This window comes from Rhincodon typus, chromosome 24, assembly GCF_021869965.1.
Source record: "Rhincodon typus isolate 14 chromosome 24, sRhiTyp1.1, whole genome shotgun sequence".
NCBI classification, from domain to species: Eukaryota; Metazoa; Chordata; class Chondrichthyes; order Orectolobiformes; family Rhincodontidae; genus Rhincodon; species Rhincodon typus.
Window position 1 is genome coordinate 23965141 of NC_063355.1, and position 18893 is coordinate 23984033.

General features: G+C 41.9%; 1 protein-coding gene across 3 annotated transcripts in view; it reads right to left on the reverse strand.

The window, feature by feature from the left end:
* The window catches only part of LOC109913954 (P2X purinoceptor 4-like), a 60895-nt gene that overhangs the window by 15641 nt on the left and 26361 nt on the right, over positions 1-18893 (reverse strand). For all 3 annotated transcript variants that reach the window (XM_048611581.1, XM_048611580.1, XM_048611582.1), the window contains exons 5-8: positions 17161-17257; positions 9913-9993; positions 9685-9826; positions 8253-8389 (exon numbers count right to left, since the gene is read on the reverse strand). In XM_048611581.1, the coding sequence (XP_048467538.1) occupies positions 8253-8389; positions 9685-9826; positions 9913-9993; positions 17161-17257 (457 nt within the window). The remainder of the gene's footprint in view (positions 1-8252; positions 8390-9684; positions 9827-9912; positions 9994-17160; positions 17258-18893) is intronic.

Below are 18893 nucleotides of genomic sequence, written 5' to 3' on the forward strand. Positions count from 1 at the left end.
GGCCATTCTCATGAGCGTAATGGCACTGATAGAGATAGGTTGCAAACTCTTGTGCAACCTGTACGTATTCTCGCCTTCTCGATTGTGGAGTTGAGCCCTAGCCAATGTTTATTTTTGATGCCCATCTCCTTCATTTTGACAATGCCACAGTGACCTTTGTATAGTTCATTTAACACACATTTCCTTAGCTGCGATGGAAAGATGACCGTCATTTGCCATAGGAGACATCCTGGTTGTACAGATAGTTCCAGCTTCGAAGTGACATGTGGCTTCAGTTCTGGGGTTGTTCCTGTGATCTTGTCACAAAGTGTCATGTCCATTACTTTGGATACAGTGGATCAGTTCTAGCATACTTCTCAACTTTCCTAGAAAAAATATCTACATAAGGACTGTTTGTAGTCAACCCATATGACTATCTGCATTCCCACTTAAATTGGATTGTCGACACTGAATTATTAGAGTATGATCTGACAGCAACAATGCCCACATCTGCTTAACTACTGAGGCTACGAGAGCAGGTCAGAGACTGGGAATTCTGCAGGAACCAACTTAGGTTTTGAAGAGTCAATACCTTTCGATCACCTACAAGGCACAAGTCAAGAAGATGAAGAAATATCCCCATGAGGCCAGATGAGTCCAATTTCATTTCACTGAAGACCATAGAACACATTCAGGAGCAGCCCACTTTATTGGCAACCCATCCACCACCTTAAATATTCACTCCCTCCAATGTTAGTAGCACGTATACCATAACATGTAATGCAGCAGCACACCAATGTTCCTTTGATAGCACCTTCCAAACTGGGGACCTCCACCAGCTAGGAGAACAAGGGCAACAGACAAAACATGAAAGTTCTACTTGAAGTTGCACATCATCCTGACTTCAACTATCACTGGATCAAAATCTTAGATCTCCCTAACAACCTTTACCACATGAACTACAGTTGTTCAAGAAGGCAACTCACCACCACTTTCATGTGTAACAAATGCTGAAATCAGAAATGCCCACATACCATTAACAAATAAAACAATGGTATTATGATTATTTGAAATTTCAATTCTAAAAAAGGAGTAGTATTACAATGGGAGTTTGGTGCTTTAGCCCTCAACTGTTTATGTTGATTTGGTTTCTTTACACCAGTTTCCAATCCATCACATGTTAATGAGATTGCAGGAAAGTTGGATGTAGATAAACGTCAGTAAAATGTGCATGATTTTGAGTGTAACTTTCAGGCTCCAGCCCAAGGAGAAATTTCATTCCAAAAATCTACCACAGAAAAACATGCATCTGTCCAATGGAACAAAGTGAGCATTTAAGTGAGGGGGATGGGAACCGGAGCTACAGATCAGAGGATGGGGTAGCCAGTGTACAAACAGATAGAGCAAGCAGAGAGTCTATGAGGAAGAATAAGCAGTTAATAGGGCAAAGTGGCAGTCAGTGCAACGGGTTGAGGTTTGTCTACTTCAATGCAAGAAGTGTCAGGAATAAGGGTGACGAACTTAGAGAGCATGGATCAGTACTTGGAACTACGATGTTGTGGCCATTACAGAGACTTGAATAACACAGGGGCAGGAATGGTTGTTGGATGTTCCGGGGTACAGATGTTTCAAAAGAAATAGGGAGGGAGGTAAAAGAGGTGGGGGGAGTGGCATTGCTAATCAGGGATGGTATCACAGCTGCAGAAAGGGAGGTCGTGGAGGAGGGTTTCTCCACTGAGTCAGTATGGGTGGAAGTCAGAAACGGGAAAGGAGCAGTCACTTTATTGGGAGTTTTCTACAGACACCCCAGTAGCAACAGAGACACTGAGGAACAGATTGGGAGACGGATTTTGGAAAGGTGCAGAAATAACAGGGCAACTTCAACTTCCCTAATATAGACTGGAACCTCCTAAGTGCAAATAGTTTGGATGGAGCAGATTTTGTCAGGTGTGTCCAGGAAGGATTTCTGACTCAATATGTAGATAGGCCGACTAGAGGGGAGGCCATATTGGATTTGGTGCTTGGCAACGAATCAGGTCAGGTGTCAGATCTCTCGGTGGGAGAGCATTTCGGTGATAGTGATCTTTATAATTGCCATGGAGAGGGATAGGAGCAGACGGTATGAGAAAGTATTTAATTGGGGGAGGGGGGATTACAATGCTATTAGGCAAGAACTACAGAGCACCAACTGGGATCAGATGTTCTCAGGGAAATGCACAATAGAAGTGTGGAGGGTGTTTAGGGAGCAGTTACTACAGGTACTGGATAGGTTTGTCCCACTGAGGCAAGGAAAGGATGGTAAGTTGAAGGAGCCTTGGATGACAAGACATGTTGAACACCTAGTCAAGAGGAAGAAGGAAGTTTACTTAAGGTTGAGGAAGCAAGGATTGGACAGGGTTCTAGAGGTCTACAAGGTAGCCAGGAAGGAACTGAAGAATGGACTTAGGAGAGCTAGAAGGGGATGTGAGAAAACTTTGGTGGGTAGGATCAAGGAAAACCCCAAGCCTTTCTATACTTATGTGAGGAACAAGAGGATGGCCAGAGTGAGGGTAGGGCCAATCAGGGATAGTGGAGGGAACTTTTGTGCGGATTCAGAGGAGGTAGGGGAGGTCCTGAATGAATACTTTGCTTCAGTATTCACCAGTGAGAGGGACCTTGACGTTTGTGAGGACAGCATGAAACAGGCAGATATGCTTGAACAGGTTGTTGTTAGGAAGGAGGATGTGCTAGAAACGTTGAAAAACATGAGGATAGATAAGTCCCCTAAGCCAGATGGGATATACTCAAGGTTACTACGGGAAACAAGGGAAGAGATTGCTGCCCCTTTAGCAATGATCTTTGCGTCCTCACTGTCCACTGGAGTAGTGCCAGAAGATTGGAGCGTGGCAAATGTCATTCCCTTGTTCAAGAAAAGGAACAGGGATAATCCTGGAAATTACAGACCAGTCAGTCTTAATTCTATGAGATAACAAGGTGTAGAGCTGGATGAACACAGCAGGCCAAGCAGCATCATCGGAGCAGGAAGGCTGACGTTTCGGGCCTAGGCCCTTCATCAGAAAAAGGGGGAGGGGAAGGGGGTTCTGAAATAAATAGGGAGAGAGGGGGAGGCGGATAGAAGATGGATAGAGGAGAAGATATGTGGAGAGGAAACAGACAGGTCAAAGAGGCGGGGATGGAGCCAGTAAAGGTGAGTGTAGGTGGGGAGTTAGGGAAGGGATAGGTCAGTCCAGGGAGGACGGACAGGTCAAGGGGGGGGTGGAATGAGGTTAGTAGGCAGGAGATGGGGGTGCGGCTTGAGGTGGGAGGAGGGGATAGGTGGAAGGAAGAACAGGTTAGGGAGGCGGGGACGAGCTGGGCCGGTTTTGGGATGCGGTGGGGGAAGAGGAGATTTTGAAGCTTGTGAAATCCACATTGATACCAGTGGACTGCAGGGTTCCCAAGCGGAATAGGAGTTGCTGTTCCTGCAACCTTCAGGTGGCATCGTTGTGGCACTGCAGGAGGCCCAGGATGGACATCCTGGATGGACTCCAAAAATCTACCACAGAAAAACATGCATCTGTCCAATGGAACAAAGTGAGCATTTAAGTGAGGGGGATGGGAACCGGAGCTACAGATCAGAGGATGGGGTAGCCAGTGTACAGACAGATAGAGCAAGCAGAGAGTCTACGAGGAATGATAAGCAGTTAATAGGGCAAAGTGGCAGTCAGTGCCCCTTCCCCTCCCCCATATCTGATGAAGGGTCTAGGCCCGAAACGTCAGCCTTCCTGCTCCTATGATGCTGCTTGGCCTGCTGTGTTCATCCAGCTCTACACCTTGTTATCTCAGATTCTCCCGCATCTGCAGTTCCTACTATCTCTGATACAGTCTTAATTCTATGGTGGGCAAATTATTGGAGAGGATTCTGAGAGATAGTATTTATGATTATTTGGAAAAGTACAGTTTGATTCGAAATAGTCAGCGTGGCTTTATGAGGGGCAGGTCATGCCTCATAAGCCTAATTGAATTCTTTGAGAATATGACAAAACACATCGATGAAGACAGAGCAGTGGATGTGGTGTATATGGATTTTAGCGAGGCATTCGATAAGGTTCCACATGGTAGGCTCATTCAGAAAGTAAGGAGGCATGGGATTCAGGGAAATTTGCCTGTCTGGATACAAAACTGGCTGTCCAATAGAAGACAGAGGGTGGTAGTACATGGAAAGTATTCAGTGGTGTGCCGCAGGGATCTGTTCTGGGACCTTTGCTCTTTGTGATCTTTATAAATGACTTTGATAAGGAAGTGGAAGGGTGGGTTAGTAAGTTTGCTGATGACATGAAGGTTGGAGGAGTTGTGGACAGCGTGGAGGGCTGTTGTAGGTTACAGTGGGACATTGACAGGATTCAGAGCTGGGCAAAGAAGTGGCAGATGGAATTCAAACCAGAAAAGTGTGAAGTGATTCATTTTGGAAGGTTGAATTTGGATGCAGAATACAGGGTTAATGGCAGGATTGTTGGTAGTGTGGAGGAACAGAGGGATCTTGGGGTCCACGTCTATGGATCCCTCAAAGTTGCGACCCAAAATGATAGGGTCATAAAGAAGGTGTATGGTGGGTTGGCTTTCATTGGCAGTAGAATTGAGTTTAAGAGCCGTGAGGTTATGCTGCAGCTCTATAAAACTCTGGTTAGACCACACTTGGAATATTGTGTTTAGTTCTGGTCACCTCATTACAGGAAAGATGTGGAAGCTTGAGAGAGGATGCAGAGGAGATTTACCAGGATGCTGCCTGGACTGGAGGGTAGTCTTATGAGGAAAGGTTGAGGGAGCTAGGGCTTTTCTCATTGGAGCGAAGAAGGATGAGAGGTGACTTGATAGAGGTGTACAAGATGATGAGAGGCATAAATAGAGTGGATAGTCAGAGACTTTTTCCCAGGGCGGAAATAACTATTATGAGGGGGCATAATTTTAAGGTGATTGGAGGAAGGTATAGGGGAGATGTCAGACATCGGTTCTTCACACAGAGAGTGGTGGGCATGTGGAACGCGCTGCCAGCAGTGGTCGTGGAGTCAGATACTTTACAGACTTTTAAGCGACTCTTGGATAGGCACGTGGAGGATAGTAAAATGTAGGGTATGCAGCGTAGATTGATTTTAGTAGGATAATAGGTCGGCACAACATCATAGGCCAAAGGACCTGTACTGTGCTGTACTGTTCTACGTTCTTATACTCTACAAGCCTCCTTTCTCTTTAAAGGCATCCTCTTACTCTACCCCAATATCCTTCAACCTTTCCCTTAACATGCAAACTGCTCCAAATGGTCCACGTGCCAGCAAGTTTAACCTGCTGGCCGCATGTAAAGGAATTCATAATTCCTTAATTGATCTGTTAGATCTACATAAATAAAAAAGATAGCCACTGTTCTGGACTCATCCACCATTGCTCTACAGCAGATAGAATGGTGCCACTCTACTCCTTAAATATTAAATCATAATTTGAAAAGCCTCTTTCAAATCTTCAGAGAGAAGTGTTTCAGGCTTCTCGATCCTTCCTGACAGTTGCACTCGAATTTTCATAATATCTTTGTAAAACTTTTCTTCATCATGTACATTTCTTCAATAACCATTTTGCACTCGGACGCCAGAACAGCACTTTGCCAATGTTGTACATAAACCTTAAATTGTAGCCATGCTTTGTGTCCTCCTTATCTAAAAACAAATCCTAGCACTTTAATAAAGCTTTTATGAATTCATATAATGTTATTACTTTTCGTGATTTATCTATAATGTTCCAGACAATACAAAGATTGGTAGAGTTGTCGATAGTGTAGAAGGTTGTCAAAGTATAGAGTGGGATGTAAATCAGTTGCAGATATGGACAGAGAAATGGCAGATGGAGTTTAATCTGGGCAAGTGAGAGGTCCTGCACTTTGGGAGATCAAATGTTAGGATAAAGTATACAGCTAATGGCAGGACTTTGAACAGCATTGATGTACAGAGGGATCTTGAAGTTCAAGTCCATAGTTCCACAAAAATGGCCACTCAAGTAGATAGGATAGTGAAGGCGGCAAATAATATGCTTGCCTTTATTGGTCAGGGAATTGGAGTATAAGAGTCAGGATGTCAAGTTGCAATTTTATAAGACTTTGGTTAGGCCATATTAAGAGCATTGCATTTGATTCTGGTCACCACATGACAACAAGGATGTGGAGGCTTTGGAGAGGGTGCAGAAGAGGTTTACCAAGATGCTGCCTGGATTAGAGGGCATGACCCATAAGGAGGCAAGAAAAACTCATGTTGTTTTCTCTGAAATGGCAGTGGCTGACAGAAGACTTGAGAGAAGTCTATAAAATTATGAAATGTATAGATAGGGGTGACAGTCAGAACTTTTGTCCCCCCAGAGTTGAAATGTCTAATATTAGGGGGCATACATTTAAGGCAAGAGGGAGAAATTTCAAAGGATACGTGAGGAGCAAGTTTTTCTTTTTACACAGAGTAGTAGGAGTGTGGTGGGTGGAGGCAGAAACGATAAGGGCATTTAAGGAACTTTTAAATAAGCACATGATTATGCAAGGAATGGAAGGATATAGACCAAGGGCAGGCAGAAGAGATTACTTTAATTTGGCACCATGTTCAGCACAACATTGTGGGCCAAAGAGCCTGTTCCTATGCCATGTTTTATGTTCCCAAATCTCTTCACTTCTCCACCTCATTTTATTTCTAATCTTCTAATGAATGCATGTTCATTTTATTCCCACAAAAATGAATCATCTCACATTTTGCCAATGAATTTGTGATTTACTCTATCAACCTATTTGTGTGTATCCTGTATTTGGTTCAGTCTTGCACATTATTAACAATGCCCCTGATTTGGCGTCATCTGCAAATTTACCAGTGTTCTTCCGATGTTTGAATAAATAGTTCATGAAATTATAAGTGGTTCCAGCATTTATCCACGTGATATACCACTTCCTACTCTCCGCAACGCCAGAAAAAATACTTCCCTTAACTTCTACCCTTTGGTTTCTTTAGTGTAAGATACTTCAATCCATTCTCCTGCACTGATGCTGAATCCACATGCTAGGATCTTTGCCATGAATTTCTCAAGTATATTTTACAGTTCTGAAACTCCATGTACATTACATTCACTACATTGAAAAGATTACAAATAATTGACAAGGACAAAGAATTTAATAAAGTTAGACATGTTTTCAAAAGCCATGATTGATTATTTTCAATTATATTGCCCTTCTCCATACATTTTGTTATCTGAACTTTTAACAAATGTTGCAGAAGCTTTCCTAACTAGTCTATATTTCCATGCATTTCTTTGATCTTCTTCTTTGGAGGCAAGTTTGACAGTCTTCTGTTAGTTCTTAATGTTTTTTGTATGGATACTCACCATCATGGGGTAGCCAGGGCACATCCCTGCATTTGACCCTAATTTCAAAGAATTGAGTACTCTGCCAACCAAAAATACTTAAATCCATTTGAGATTATCTACACTAAATGATAGAAATTGCTTTGGCCAGTCCAGAAAATGAGAATTTTGGGATTGGTCTTTTCCAAATGAATTGCTGGAAGTGATATTCAGCCACAAGGAAAACTTTCATACATGTTGTAGGTTATACTCTTTTAAAAGAATGTCAATCAAGTTAAAAACAGCCCCAATGGGGAACTGTAACAAAAAACAAGAATTATCAGTCAACAGAAGTTTACAGAACTAGAACAGAAACGTATAAAAATCAAATCAAATATCGTTACTTGGAGATGATGATGCATCCTCACCCCAAAAGGTGCCTGCCAGTCTCTAAAGACAAAGTCACAGGTTCAATTCGGAGTTAATTGATCCCAACAGAGGTCTTTATCATTTCAAAGGAATGGAGAAAATAATCACTAGATAACTCAACCATTCACAATCAACCCAATCCTCATTTCTTCAAACACTCAGAAACGTACATTCCACCTACAACAATGAAACAGGAGTGTAAAATAAGAGCAAAGAATGCTGAAAATGCTCAGCAGATCAGGCAGCATCTCTGGACAGAGAAACCTATCAGGTAAATTACTTTTAATCAGAATAGGAGAAAAAAAAATCTTGCTGGTTTCTCCTCCTCTCCTTCCACTAGTCAAGCTCCAAGGGATTAAGACTAGACATTGTGGTCCTGGCCTTCAGACTTTAACACCACAGTGGGAAGGGTACTCACCAATTGAACCTTTCAAGAAGTTTGAAATATTGAAATGTATTTTGCAGTTGTTTGACTTCTATTTGATAAATACTTTTAAGTGAATACATACCTAAAATTGTACCCAGGTGATAGTGTTGCAGCAAAGTTTTTGTTGTCAAGGCGCCGAAAGACATATTTTGGAATGCACTTAGATGATGATTGATCTAAATTACAGTTCCACTCAATTAAAATTCCCATCACTCCACCCTGTAAAACAGGTAATATCAAAGGACAGATTGTATGTGAAATAAAAGTTAATTCAATTCCCTGTCTTTGCCAAACGTAGACAATTTTATCTTCCTATCATGTCAGTGGAATGAGAACTCCATTTTGAAAGCCGTGGTGTTTAGAAATCAAACTATTCTTTAGCTCAAATGTTAAGTCCAGTAATTTCTGCTAAATTTCTACATATTATAAAATGATAGGATTGGGGTCTACTGTGATGGGACCTCACAGGACACTCCTCTGCCAATAATCATTTGGTCATCATGTGACAATGATACAACCATCACCCAGGACAGTAAAGATAACATTGGCCACTTAACCAGTGAGTTTCTCACTCCCCAGCTAATCAAGATCCGTTTCTCATCAATTCTCCCATCCTCCTCATTCTGTAGGATGTACAGTGAAAACTAAAGTGGCTGAAGAGGGAAAAGTGATAAAAATTCAGAAGCAGACAGAAACATGATAAAAAGTAGTATCTGATGAAAGGGAGTTAGAAACCAAACCAGAATGAAACGAAAAGATTGAGAAATAAAGAAAAATGACTAGGAGAATTTCGTTGAGTGGACTTTCAGCAAAGACAAGCCAGTGTAATGTGCTGTATTCTATCGTCATTTTGTCAGTTTTCATTTTGTCATCATTGTTGTCACTTCTGTAGGTGAATGATAGCCATTTGGCAATATGCTGCATGGCAACAAATGCTCGTAGAACCAAGGTCATAATAATTCAGGGCTTTCGGGTGACAAAAAAGAGAAACAGTAAGGAAGAGACTAAATGTGCAACAATGTGTCACAACACATCCCTGTAAATTAGAAAATTAGAATCATGGAGAGATACAAGAAAAAAAAAGGAGAAAATTGAAGGTTATAGGCAAATAAGAACTGAAATTAATTTGTGACATGTTGATTCTAACAATAGGTTAGAAAATTGTCCTATTCTGTGTCATTCCTTTAAAATTATACTGTTGACTTCCTTTTCACTCCTTTTTTCCCTCCGTAACTATTTGTTTTGTTAGCAGATCGTAACTATGTTTGAATCCAGCTCGGTTTTTAAATTTTAATTCTGTTTTTAAAAATATAAAATATTTATTTTTTTCTGCACAGGCTGTTAATTATTCAGATGTTTAGCCATCATAAATCAAATTTCATGAGAAGCACCTAGTTTTGTGTAGTACTCATTTCAGGGAGTGTATTATGTAAACAATAGCAGTCTGTTAAGGCTTACTAGATGAAGATTCTGGAGGTCTTAAACAGGTTTGATCTGAACAATGCAAAACAAACCTGAACAGCTAATTTTTGAAAATCCTCTCCTGCTTCTTGAACCATATCTCCAAGACGAAATATTGGGCAGAAAGGGTCAGTATTCCGATTGAATCTACAAGATCTTAAGTAGCTGGCAGTTGCGTTTGTCAAAATATTTCTCCTACAGTAACACAAAATTATTCTGTCAGTTTATCACTATATTGTGTACATGTACAAATGGGCAATTCAAAGCATTGCTATACTTACTTTGAAAAACTGAACTTAGGGAAAGTAATGCTGTTCTTTATTAACACTGTGAAGTTTTCAGCTGCTCCAAGAATTGCAGGACTGTGAACAAAAAACATATACAACATGAATATGAATACCACCATACTTTTATTTATGCTTTGATTTCTTTCTGTTCCGCTTAATGTATTCCGTGAAGATGGAATTCTGGCTATTTATAATTAACTAACTAGAAGTATGTCATATTTGCATCCATTGCTTCATATGGAAGCTGGTGTCAAGGTTCAGGATAATCTCTGAAAATTAAAAACCAGCAATTGACTGAATTGAGGGATGCAATCTTTTAGAGTTGACAAGCTTTCACTCATCAGTTGGACAGCCAGCAGGAAACTCCCACTATTTCAGCTGAAAAGGCCTAATGGAATCAAGAATCCTACAGGCACTTAGATGGCCACTTATAGGTGTGCAATCACTCCCTTCTTTTCTAATCAACCTCTTCAGGGATGTTATTAAACACCTCTGGATCAAGTTGAACATGACCCAGGCCTTTGGTTCAGAAGAAGGGACAGTACCACGATGCTACAAGAGCCCACTTTCAGAGTTTAGATACTTTCCAATGAAACCGGTCAGAGATGTTATGACACACCTTTAGAGAAGGTGGGATTTGAACCTGGTCTTACTAATTCAGACGTAGAGACATTACCATGACAGCACTCCACTTTCAAAGTCTAGATATTTTCTAAATAGTATTTCCTGGGAGCAGCATCTCTATGCTCGCAGCAATAACAAGGGCATGCAAATAGTAGAGGATGGTTTCGATCCAGTGACCTCTCAGTTATGGGTCCAGCACACTATTGCTGCACAACTCTGCTACCGCCACTTTCAAAGTTCATTACAGAGTTAGTTGTCCAGCAAGGAAACAGAACCTGTGGTCCAACTCATCCATGCTGGCCAGAAATCCTAAATTAATCTAGTCCCATTTGCCAGCATTTGCCCCCTATCCCTCTAAACATTTCCTATTCATACACCCATCCAGATGCCTTTTAAATGTTGCAAATGTACCAGCCTCCACCACTTCCTCTGCCAGTTCATTGCATACACACATGGCCCTTTACATGAGAAGGTTGCCCCTTGGGTCCCTTTTATATCTTTCCCCTACCCTGGGTAAAAACCTTGGCCATTCATCCTATCCAAGTCTCTCATGATTTTATAAACTGGTGTAAGGTCACCCCTCAGACCCCAACTCCAGGGAAAAGAGCCTCAGCTAATTCAGCCTCTCCCTCTAGCTTAAACCCTCCAACACTGACAACATCTTTGTAAATCTTTTCTGAATCATTTTAAATATACTGACATCTTTCCTACAGCAGAGATTTCAAAAGTGGCCTGACCAATGTCCTGTACAGCCGCAACATGACATTCCAACTCCTATACCCAATGCACTGACCAATAAAGGCAAATGTAGAAATGCCTTCTTCACTACCCTGTCTGTGACTCCACTTTCAAGGAACTACGAACCTGCACCCAAAGATCTCTGATCGGCAACACTCCCCAGGACCCTACCATTAAGCGTATAAGCCCTGCCCTGATTTGCCTTATCAAAATGCAACCCCTCACATTTATCTAAATTAAACTCCATCTGCCACTGCTCAGCGCATCAGCCCATCCGATCAAGGTGTCATTGTACATTTAAGATAACATTCTTCACTGCCCACTACACCACCAATTTTGGGGTCATTTGCAAACTTACTAACCATTCCCTTTATATTCAAATCTAAATCATTTATGTAAACGACAAAAAGCAGTGAACCCAGCACCAATCCATCCAGCACATTGCTGGTCTTGGGCCTCCAGTCCAAAAAACAGCCCTCCACCATCACCCTCTCTCTGACATTCAATCCAATTTTGTATCCAAATGGCCACCTGTCCCTGGATTCCATGTGATCTAACCTTGCTAACTAGTCTACCATGCAGAATCTTGTCAAACATTTTGCTGAAGTCCATATAGACAATGTCACTGCCCAGACTTCAGCAATCTACTTTGTCACTTCTTCAAAAAAAAACTCAATTAAGTGAGTGAGACATGATTTCCCATACACAAAGCCAATGTTGACTAGCCCTAATCAGTCCTTGCTTTTCCAAAAACATGTAAATCCTGTCCCTCAGAATACCTCCAGCACCTTACCACCACTGACATCAGAGTCACCAGTTTATAGTTCCCTTGCTTTCCATTACCACCTTTCTTAAATAATGGCACCACATTAGCCATCCTCAAGTCTTCTAGCACCTCACCCACGGCTATTGATGATATAGGTTTCTCAGTAAGGAACACAGCAATTGCTTCCCATAAAATTCTGGGATACACCTGATCAGGTCCTAGGGATTTATCCACCTTTATGTGTTTTAAGACTTGTTACCAGCAGAAGTGATAGATTTATTGCTGACAGCTGCTATCAGAGACCAAGATTGTGGGAAAAGTATACACAGACTCCATTTAATGTCTATGCCACCATTTAATTGCAGCAGGCTCAGGGATAATAGGTATATTTGTCTCAATAGTCAACCTAATTAACATTCCAGCAACACCAGTCAGGAATCCTGTGTCAGCCGCTCCTGCCCTCCCACTTAATTGTGGGAATTATTGCCACTACTGGGGGACTGACACAGGGTCTTTTCCAGGAGGGCCTAGCTGCCAAATTTCACACATGGACTATATTAAATCCAGCCTGATGGCTTATTTGTTAAATGATCAATCAACTATCTGATTGATTAAATATTAATGAATACATTAGTAAAATTCAGTTGGTTAAGAAACAGTGACCAGTAGAGAGGTGAGCAACTCATTAAACTTTTCTTTAGTTTTTATTCATGGGATGTGGGTATCACTGACTGTGCCAGCATTTGTTGCCTATTCTTCATTGCGCTTGAGAAGATGAGGGTAAGTTGCCTTCTTGAACTGCTACTGTCCATTTAGTGTAGGTAGACCCACAATCACATTTTAGGGATTGTGGGAATTCCATGATTTTGACACAGCAATACTGAAGAATAGCGATACATTTCCAAGTCACAATGTGAGTGACTTGGAGGGCAGGTTGTAGGTGGTGACATTCCCATGTTTCTGCTACCTAGATGGTAGTAGTCATGGTTTTGGAAGGTGCTGTCTCAGGAGTCTTGGTGAAAATTTTGCAGTGCGTCTTGTAGATGGTGCACCGCTGCTACTGAGCGTTGGTGATGGAGGGATTGAAGATTTGTGGATGTGGTACCAATCAAGTGGACTGCTTTGTCCTGAATGGTGTCAAGCTTCTCAAGTGTTTCTACAGTAGCACTCAGGAGTTCTGCGTCATACTCCTGACTTGTTTCTTGTAGATGGTGGACACACTTTGAGGAGTTAGAAGGGGAGTTGCTTGCTGAAGGATTACATATAAACAAGGAACAAGTGTAGATCACTCAGGCCTTCATGTCTGCTCCATCATTCAATAAGATCATGGCTGATCTGATTTTAACTTCAAATCTACATTCCTGCAGAGCCTCGATAATCTTTTGCCCCCTTGGTATTCAAGAATCTAAGACTCCTAGCCTTTGACCTGCTCTTGTAGCTGCGGTATTTGGCTGGTCCAGTTCATTTCTGATCAATGGTTTTGATGTTGGGGTTTCAAGATGGTAATGCCATTGAATGTTAAGATATAATAGTTAGATTCCATCTTGTTGGAGATGGTCATTGCCTGGCATGAATGTTACCTGCCTGTTGTCAGCCACACCTGGATACTGTCTGGATCTTGCTGCATTTCGACATGGACTACTGCAGTATCTGAGGAATCATGACTAATGCTGAGCATTGTGCAATCGTCAGTGAACTGCTTTTGAACTTATGAATGAGGGAAGGTCATAACTAAAGCTGCTGGTTCGGATAGAAACCTCCCTGAGGAACTCCTGAAGCTGACATGACTGACCTCCAACAACCACAATCATGTTCCTTTGTGCTAGGTATGACTTCTACTAGAACCAAAACTGAGTGTCAGTGAGCAGATTGTTGCTAAGCAAGAGTTGCTTGATGGTACTGTCGATGACACCATCCTTCACTTTACTACTGATCAAGAGTAGACTGATGGGACAGTAATTGGCCAGACTGGATTTGTCCTACTTCTTGTGTACAGGACATAGCCGGGCAATTTTCCACATTGTCAGATAGATACCAATTTTGTGGTTGAACTGGACCAGCTTGATTAGGGACACAGCAAGTTTGGAGCATAAATCTCCAGTATTATTGCCAGAATATTGTCACAGCCTTTGCAGTACCCATTGCCTTCCATCATTTCTTGATATCATAGAGTGAATCCGATTGGTTGAAGATGGTGATGGTGTTGTCTGGGACATTGGAAGATATGATTCTATGATTATGCCTGTATCAGGCTGTTGCTTGACAGCTCTCCCAATTTTGGCACTAGTCCCCAAGTTAGTAAAGAGGACTTGTCAGTGTCAATAAGCCTGTGATTGTTATTGTCGATTCATGCATTTGTCAATGCCATGTGGTCTGTCAAGTTTCTTTTTTTTTAAATTTTTCAGTAGTTCACAGGGCAGTTAAGAGTTAAAGACCGTGCCATATGTCTGGTGTCACACATGGGCTAGACCAAGTAAGGACAGCAATTTCCTTCCCCGAAGGACATTAGTGAACTAGATTTTTTTTTTAATAACCATTGATAATTGTAATATGGTCATCATGACACTTTTAATTCCAGGTTTTTTTTTTATTGAATTGACATTCCACCATTTGCCCTGGTGAGCTACCTATGTCTCTGGATTTCTATTCCAGCAACAATACCATCAGTCTATCACACCCCACCCAAATACTATGGCCATTGCCTTTTGAATGGCTATTGCAGTACTTAACTATCAGGAAATGGGTATTTTAGGCCCAAAACTAATGCAACTACAGATTACAAGGTGCAGAGTCAGAAGGGTCTAGGCCCGAAACATCAGCCTTTCTGCTCCTATGATGCTGCTTGGCCTGCTGTGTTCATCCAGCTCCGCACCTTGTTGTCTCGGATTCTCCAGCATCTGCAGTTCCTACTATCTCTGATGCAACTACAGATTAGTTTTTTTTTCATGTTTATTTTGGAGAAGTTCAGAAGAAATTCTCCAATGTATTTCTGTTTCTCGTGATATGATTTCAGTTGTTCATGGTATACAGTTTGTAGTACTTAAACCTAATGTGGTCAGATGGCCAACAGCAGAAATGGCTACGTGACTGGTCAAGAGCTACAGCCAAACATGCTAGGAATTTTGGTCAATTTAGTTTCAACTCTGACCTAGGTTAAACTGGCAATCTGGACATGTTGTGACCTGTCCTGTAACCTACAGTTTCCTGTGTTGACCAAATAAAGGGAGGTGTCATGGTGGTCTGCTAGACATGCTGGCACCACTATTGACTTACATGGAGCATGGTAGGTGGCTGTTTTCAACTTGGTGTAAACATTTGGGAATTGTTTACCAGTACACTCCATTGGCTGGGATTGAACATTGTGATCAGGGTTTATTCAATTAATTGGCTGAGTGCCAGAGAGGTTTCTAGAAACCAGCAATTTTGTGATTTTAAAAATTAGCAGAATAAAGCACTGTGCAGGAGTGAGCCTTTGAGACCGCATTTGAGAAGCATGAAGTCATCTTCAAAGAAGACAAAGAACACAAAGCCAAGATCTACACTGAGAGCAAAGTTGGGCACTTCACTTGAATCAGGGTTGTATTTGTTTCAAGCCAAACTAATACAGTTAAATTTAAATTAAGGGTAAATTGTGGGTTAAGTTAAAGTGAGGTTAAATGAAGTGGGGTAATGTTGAAGTTAAATTAGATGAAGTATGAAGTAAATGTTGCAACAAAATGTATGTCTTGTATTGGAGTATTGGTACTGAAGAGTTAAATAAAGAAGGGTTTGTTTAATTAAATTCTAAATTAAATTCAGTTCCCTGCCTTTTGTCTGTCACACAAGAGAAGAATATCTGGGTAAAAGGTTGGAGTACTCTTTTCAGGCAACACCAAACCATGAAAATCTTGCAGCATTGCAACATTGCAACATAATAACAATCTTAACAGTTGCAGTCTAGTCATGTAAGACCTCTGGCAACTACTAACAACTTCAATACCTAATTGAGGGTACTTTTTTCTGGTTTTAGTTTCCTTTACCACACTTAGGAATGATATTCCTTCAATTGGGATTTTCATATCTGACTGTTGGCTTTTCTTTGACGTATCCTTGTGATGCAGCTCCTCTTACACTTTTAACCAGAGTTTAACTCACTCAGAACCATTTCACAGAGTTAAAACTGTGCTGTGAGTGATCATAACTTTATCATCAACAACATTCTCATTGGTCACTAACTCATGGTTAACTTTTAATAGAATGGAAGAGATTGCTCACATCCTTCTCTCTGAAATTAGCTATTAGGCTGGAAATCCTCAGAATCACAAGTGAAAGCATATTAGAAAGGTTCAGTCTCTGACAATCCAATGGGCTACAAGTTGCCAGAGAGGATAGCAGATCCACTTACTAATATCTTTTTAAGGCCATTGAAACTGAATAACAAATAAATGATTTGAAAAGTAACAATTGGAACTGTATCATTAAAAACACTGGCAAGCCTTGCCTTAATCAGGGAAGATATCCAAGACTTTGAGTAACAGCATAAAATGTTGGCTGGAAGGGAAAGGTCAGATTGGAAAGGTTCATTGGTTCATAATGGCAAGGTATTGTTTGATCTGGATTTTATTTTAGGAGATGTGGATCTGATGGATGAGTATGTGGCAGGAAATAAATACCTGAATTTCAGAAAATGAATACTCTGAAGGGATTTTAATAAAATAGTATAATGGGTGGATAGGTAATAGGTGGTATTCAACATGGATGTGTGAACTCCTGACGAGAGACAGAAGTGAGAACGTCAAATGCATTATGTGCATCAAATGCCATTAAGTTGCATTATGTTTGAAGTAACACAATTGAAGCGAGCAGTTCTGTGTGTATCAAAGTTCAGCTCCACAGTGGTGAAGAAAACAAACAAAATATTAAAATATAAATGTAGGGTGTGTTTATGCAGCTAAGACGCCTTGTCTAGATTTGATGAAGCAGCTGGATTATTCTGTTCAGTTTTTGTTTCTATAATTGTAGGAAAATATATAGAATTATTAAAAGAAGTCAGAATCTTAAAGGCTCAAGTATCATGAATTTTCTGTTTTTAATTCTTAATAATTAATAAGACTTTTAACCAATATTTTACTTACTTAGGAATAACTGTATCATTCTCCAGAGGACACCAAGCAAAAATCTCACAGGTTTTCACATTTACATCATATTGGACACATTTTCCAGTTAAAACCCCTACAAACAAACATAAAAAGTCACAGTAACATTTGTAATTAAAAAAGAAGCCCTTTTCTGCATTTCTCAATATAAATCTTACTAATTAGTTAAAAAGAAGGCCCCCAACAACTTATCTTCAAAATGGACTTCCAATCCCTATAAACTTGCATTCCCCATGCAGATGGTCCAAAAGCCCTCTCCCGCAGGCCCAACCAGTCCCCCTCCAGCGACAACCTCATCTGCTTAACAGAACTCGTCTTTACCCTTAACAACTTCTCCTTCAACTCCTCCCACTTTCTACAGACTAAGGGGGTGGCCATGGGAACCCGCATGGGCCCAAGCTATGCCTGCCTCTTCGTAGGATACATGGAACAGTCCCTCTTCCGCAGCTACACTGGCACTATCCCCCAGCTCTTCCTCCGCTACATCGATGACTGTATCGGCGCTGCCTTGTGTTCCCATGAGGAGCTTGAACAGTTCTTCAACTTTACTAACACCTTTCACCACAACCTCAAGTTCGCCTGGACCATCTCCGATACCTCTCTCTCCTTCCTGGACCTCTCTGGTGACCACCTCATCTGATATCTATTTCAAGCCTACCAACTCCCACAGCTACCTAGACTACATCTCCTCACCCACCTTCCTGCAAGAATGCGATTCCCTATTCCCAATTCCTCCACCTCTGCTACATCTGCACTCAAGATGAGGCGTTCCACTCCCGAACATCCCAGATGTCCTCATATTTCAAGGACCACAACATCCTCCCATCAGTGGTCGAAAACGCTCTCAACCGCATCTCTTGCATTTCCCGCATCTCTGCCCTCACACCCCCTCCCCACAACAAAAACAAAGACAGAATCCCCCTTGTCCTCACGTATCACCCCACTTAATCTCTGGATTCAACACCAGAGGTTCTCCGCCATCTGCAATCTGACCCCACAACGAAGGATATATTTCCCTCCCCACCCCTATGGTGTCTTCCATAGGGACCGCTCTCTCCACGACTCCCTCGTCCGCTCCACACTCCCCACTAGCCCCACCATCCCCGGCACCTTTCCCTGCAACTGCAGGAAGTGCTACACCTGCCACTACACCTCCCCCTTCATCTCCATCCCAGGACCCAAAAAACCTTCCACATCAGCTAGATGTTCACCTGCACATCCGCTAATGTGGTCTATTGCATCCGCTGCTCCCGATGTGGCCTCATCTACATCAGTAAGCCCAAGCGGAGGCTCGGAGACCGCTTTATAGAGCGCCTGTGCTCGGTTCGCGACAAACGACAACAACTTCCAGTCACGAACCACTTCAACTCCCCCTCCCACTCCCTGGATAACATGTCCATCCTGGGCCTCCTCTAGTGTCACAACGACGCCACCCGGAAACTGGAGGAGCAGCACCTCATATTCCGCCTTGGGAGCCTACAACCCAATGGTCTCAATGTGGACTTTACTAGTTTCCAAATCTCCCCACCCCCAGCCTCATCCCATTATCAACCCCCACTCCTTGAACTGTCCATCTTCTCTCCCACCTACTCGCTCCTCCCAACTCACTGACCAATCCCCACCACTGCCTACCTACACTCACCTATCACCATCCCACCTACCTTCCCCAGCCCCACCCCTCCTCTCTCTATTTATTTCAGAGCCCCCTTCCC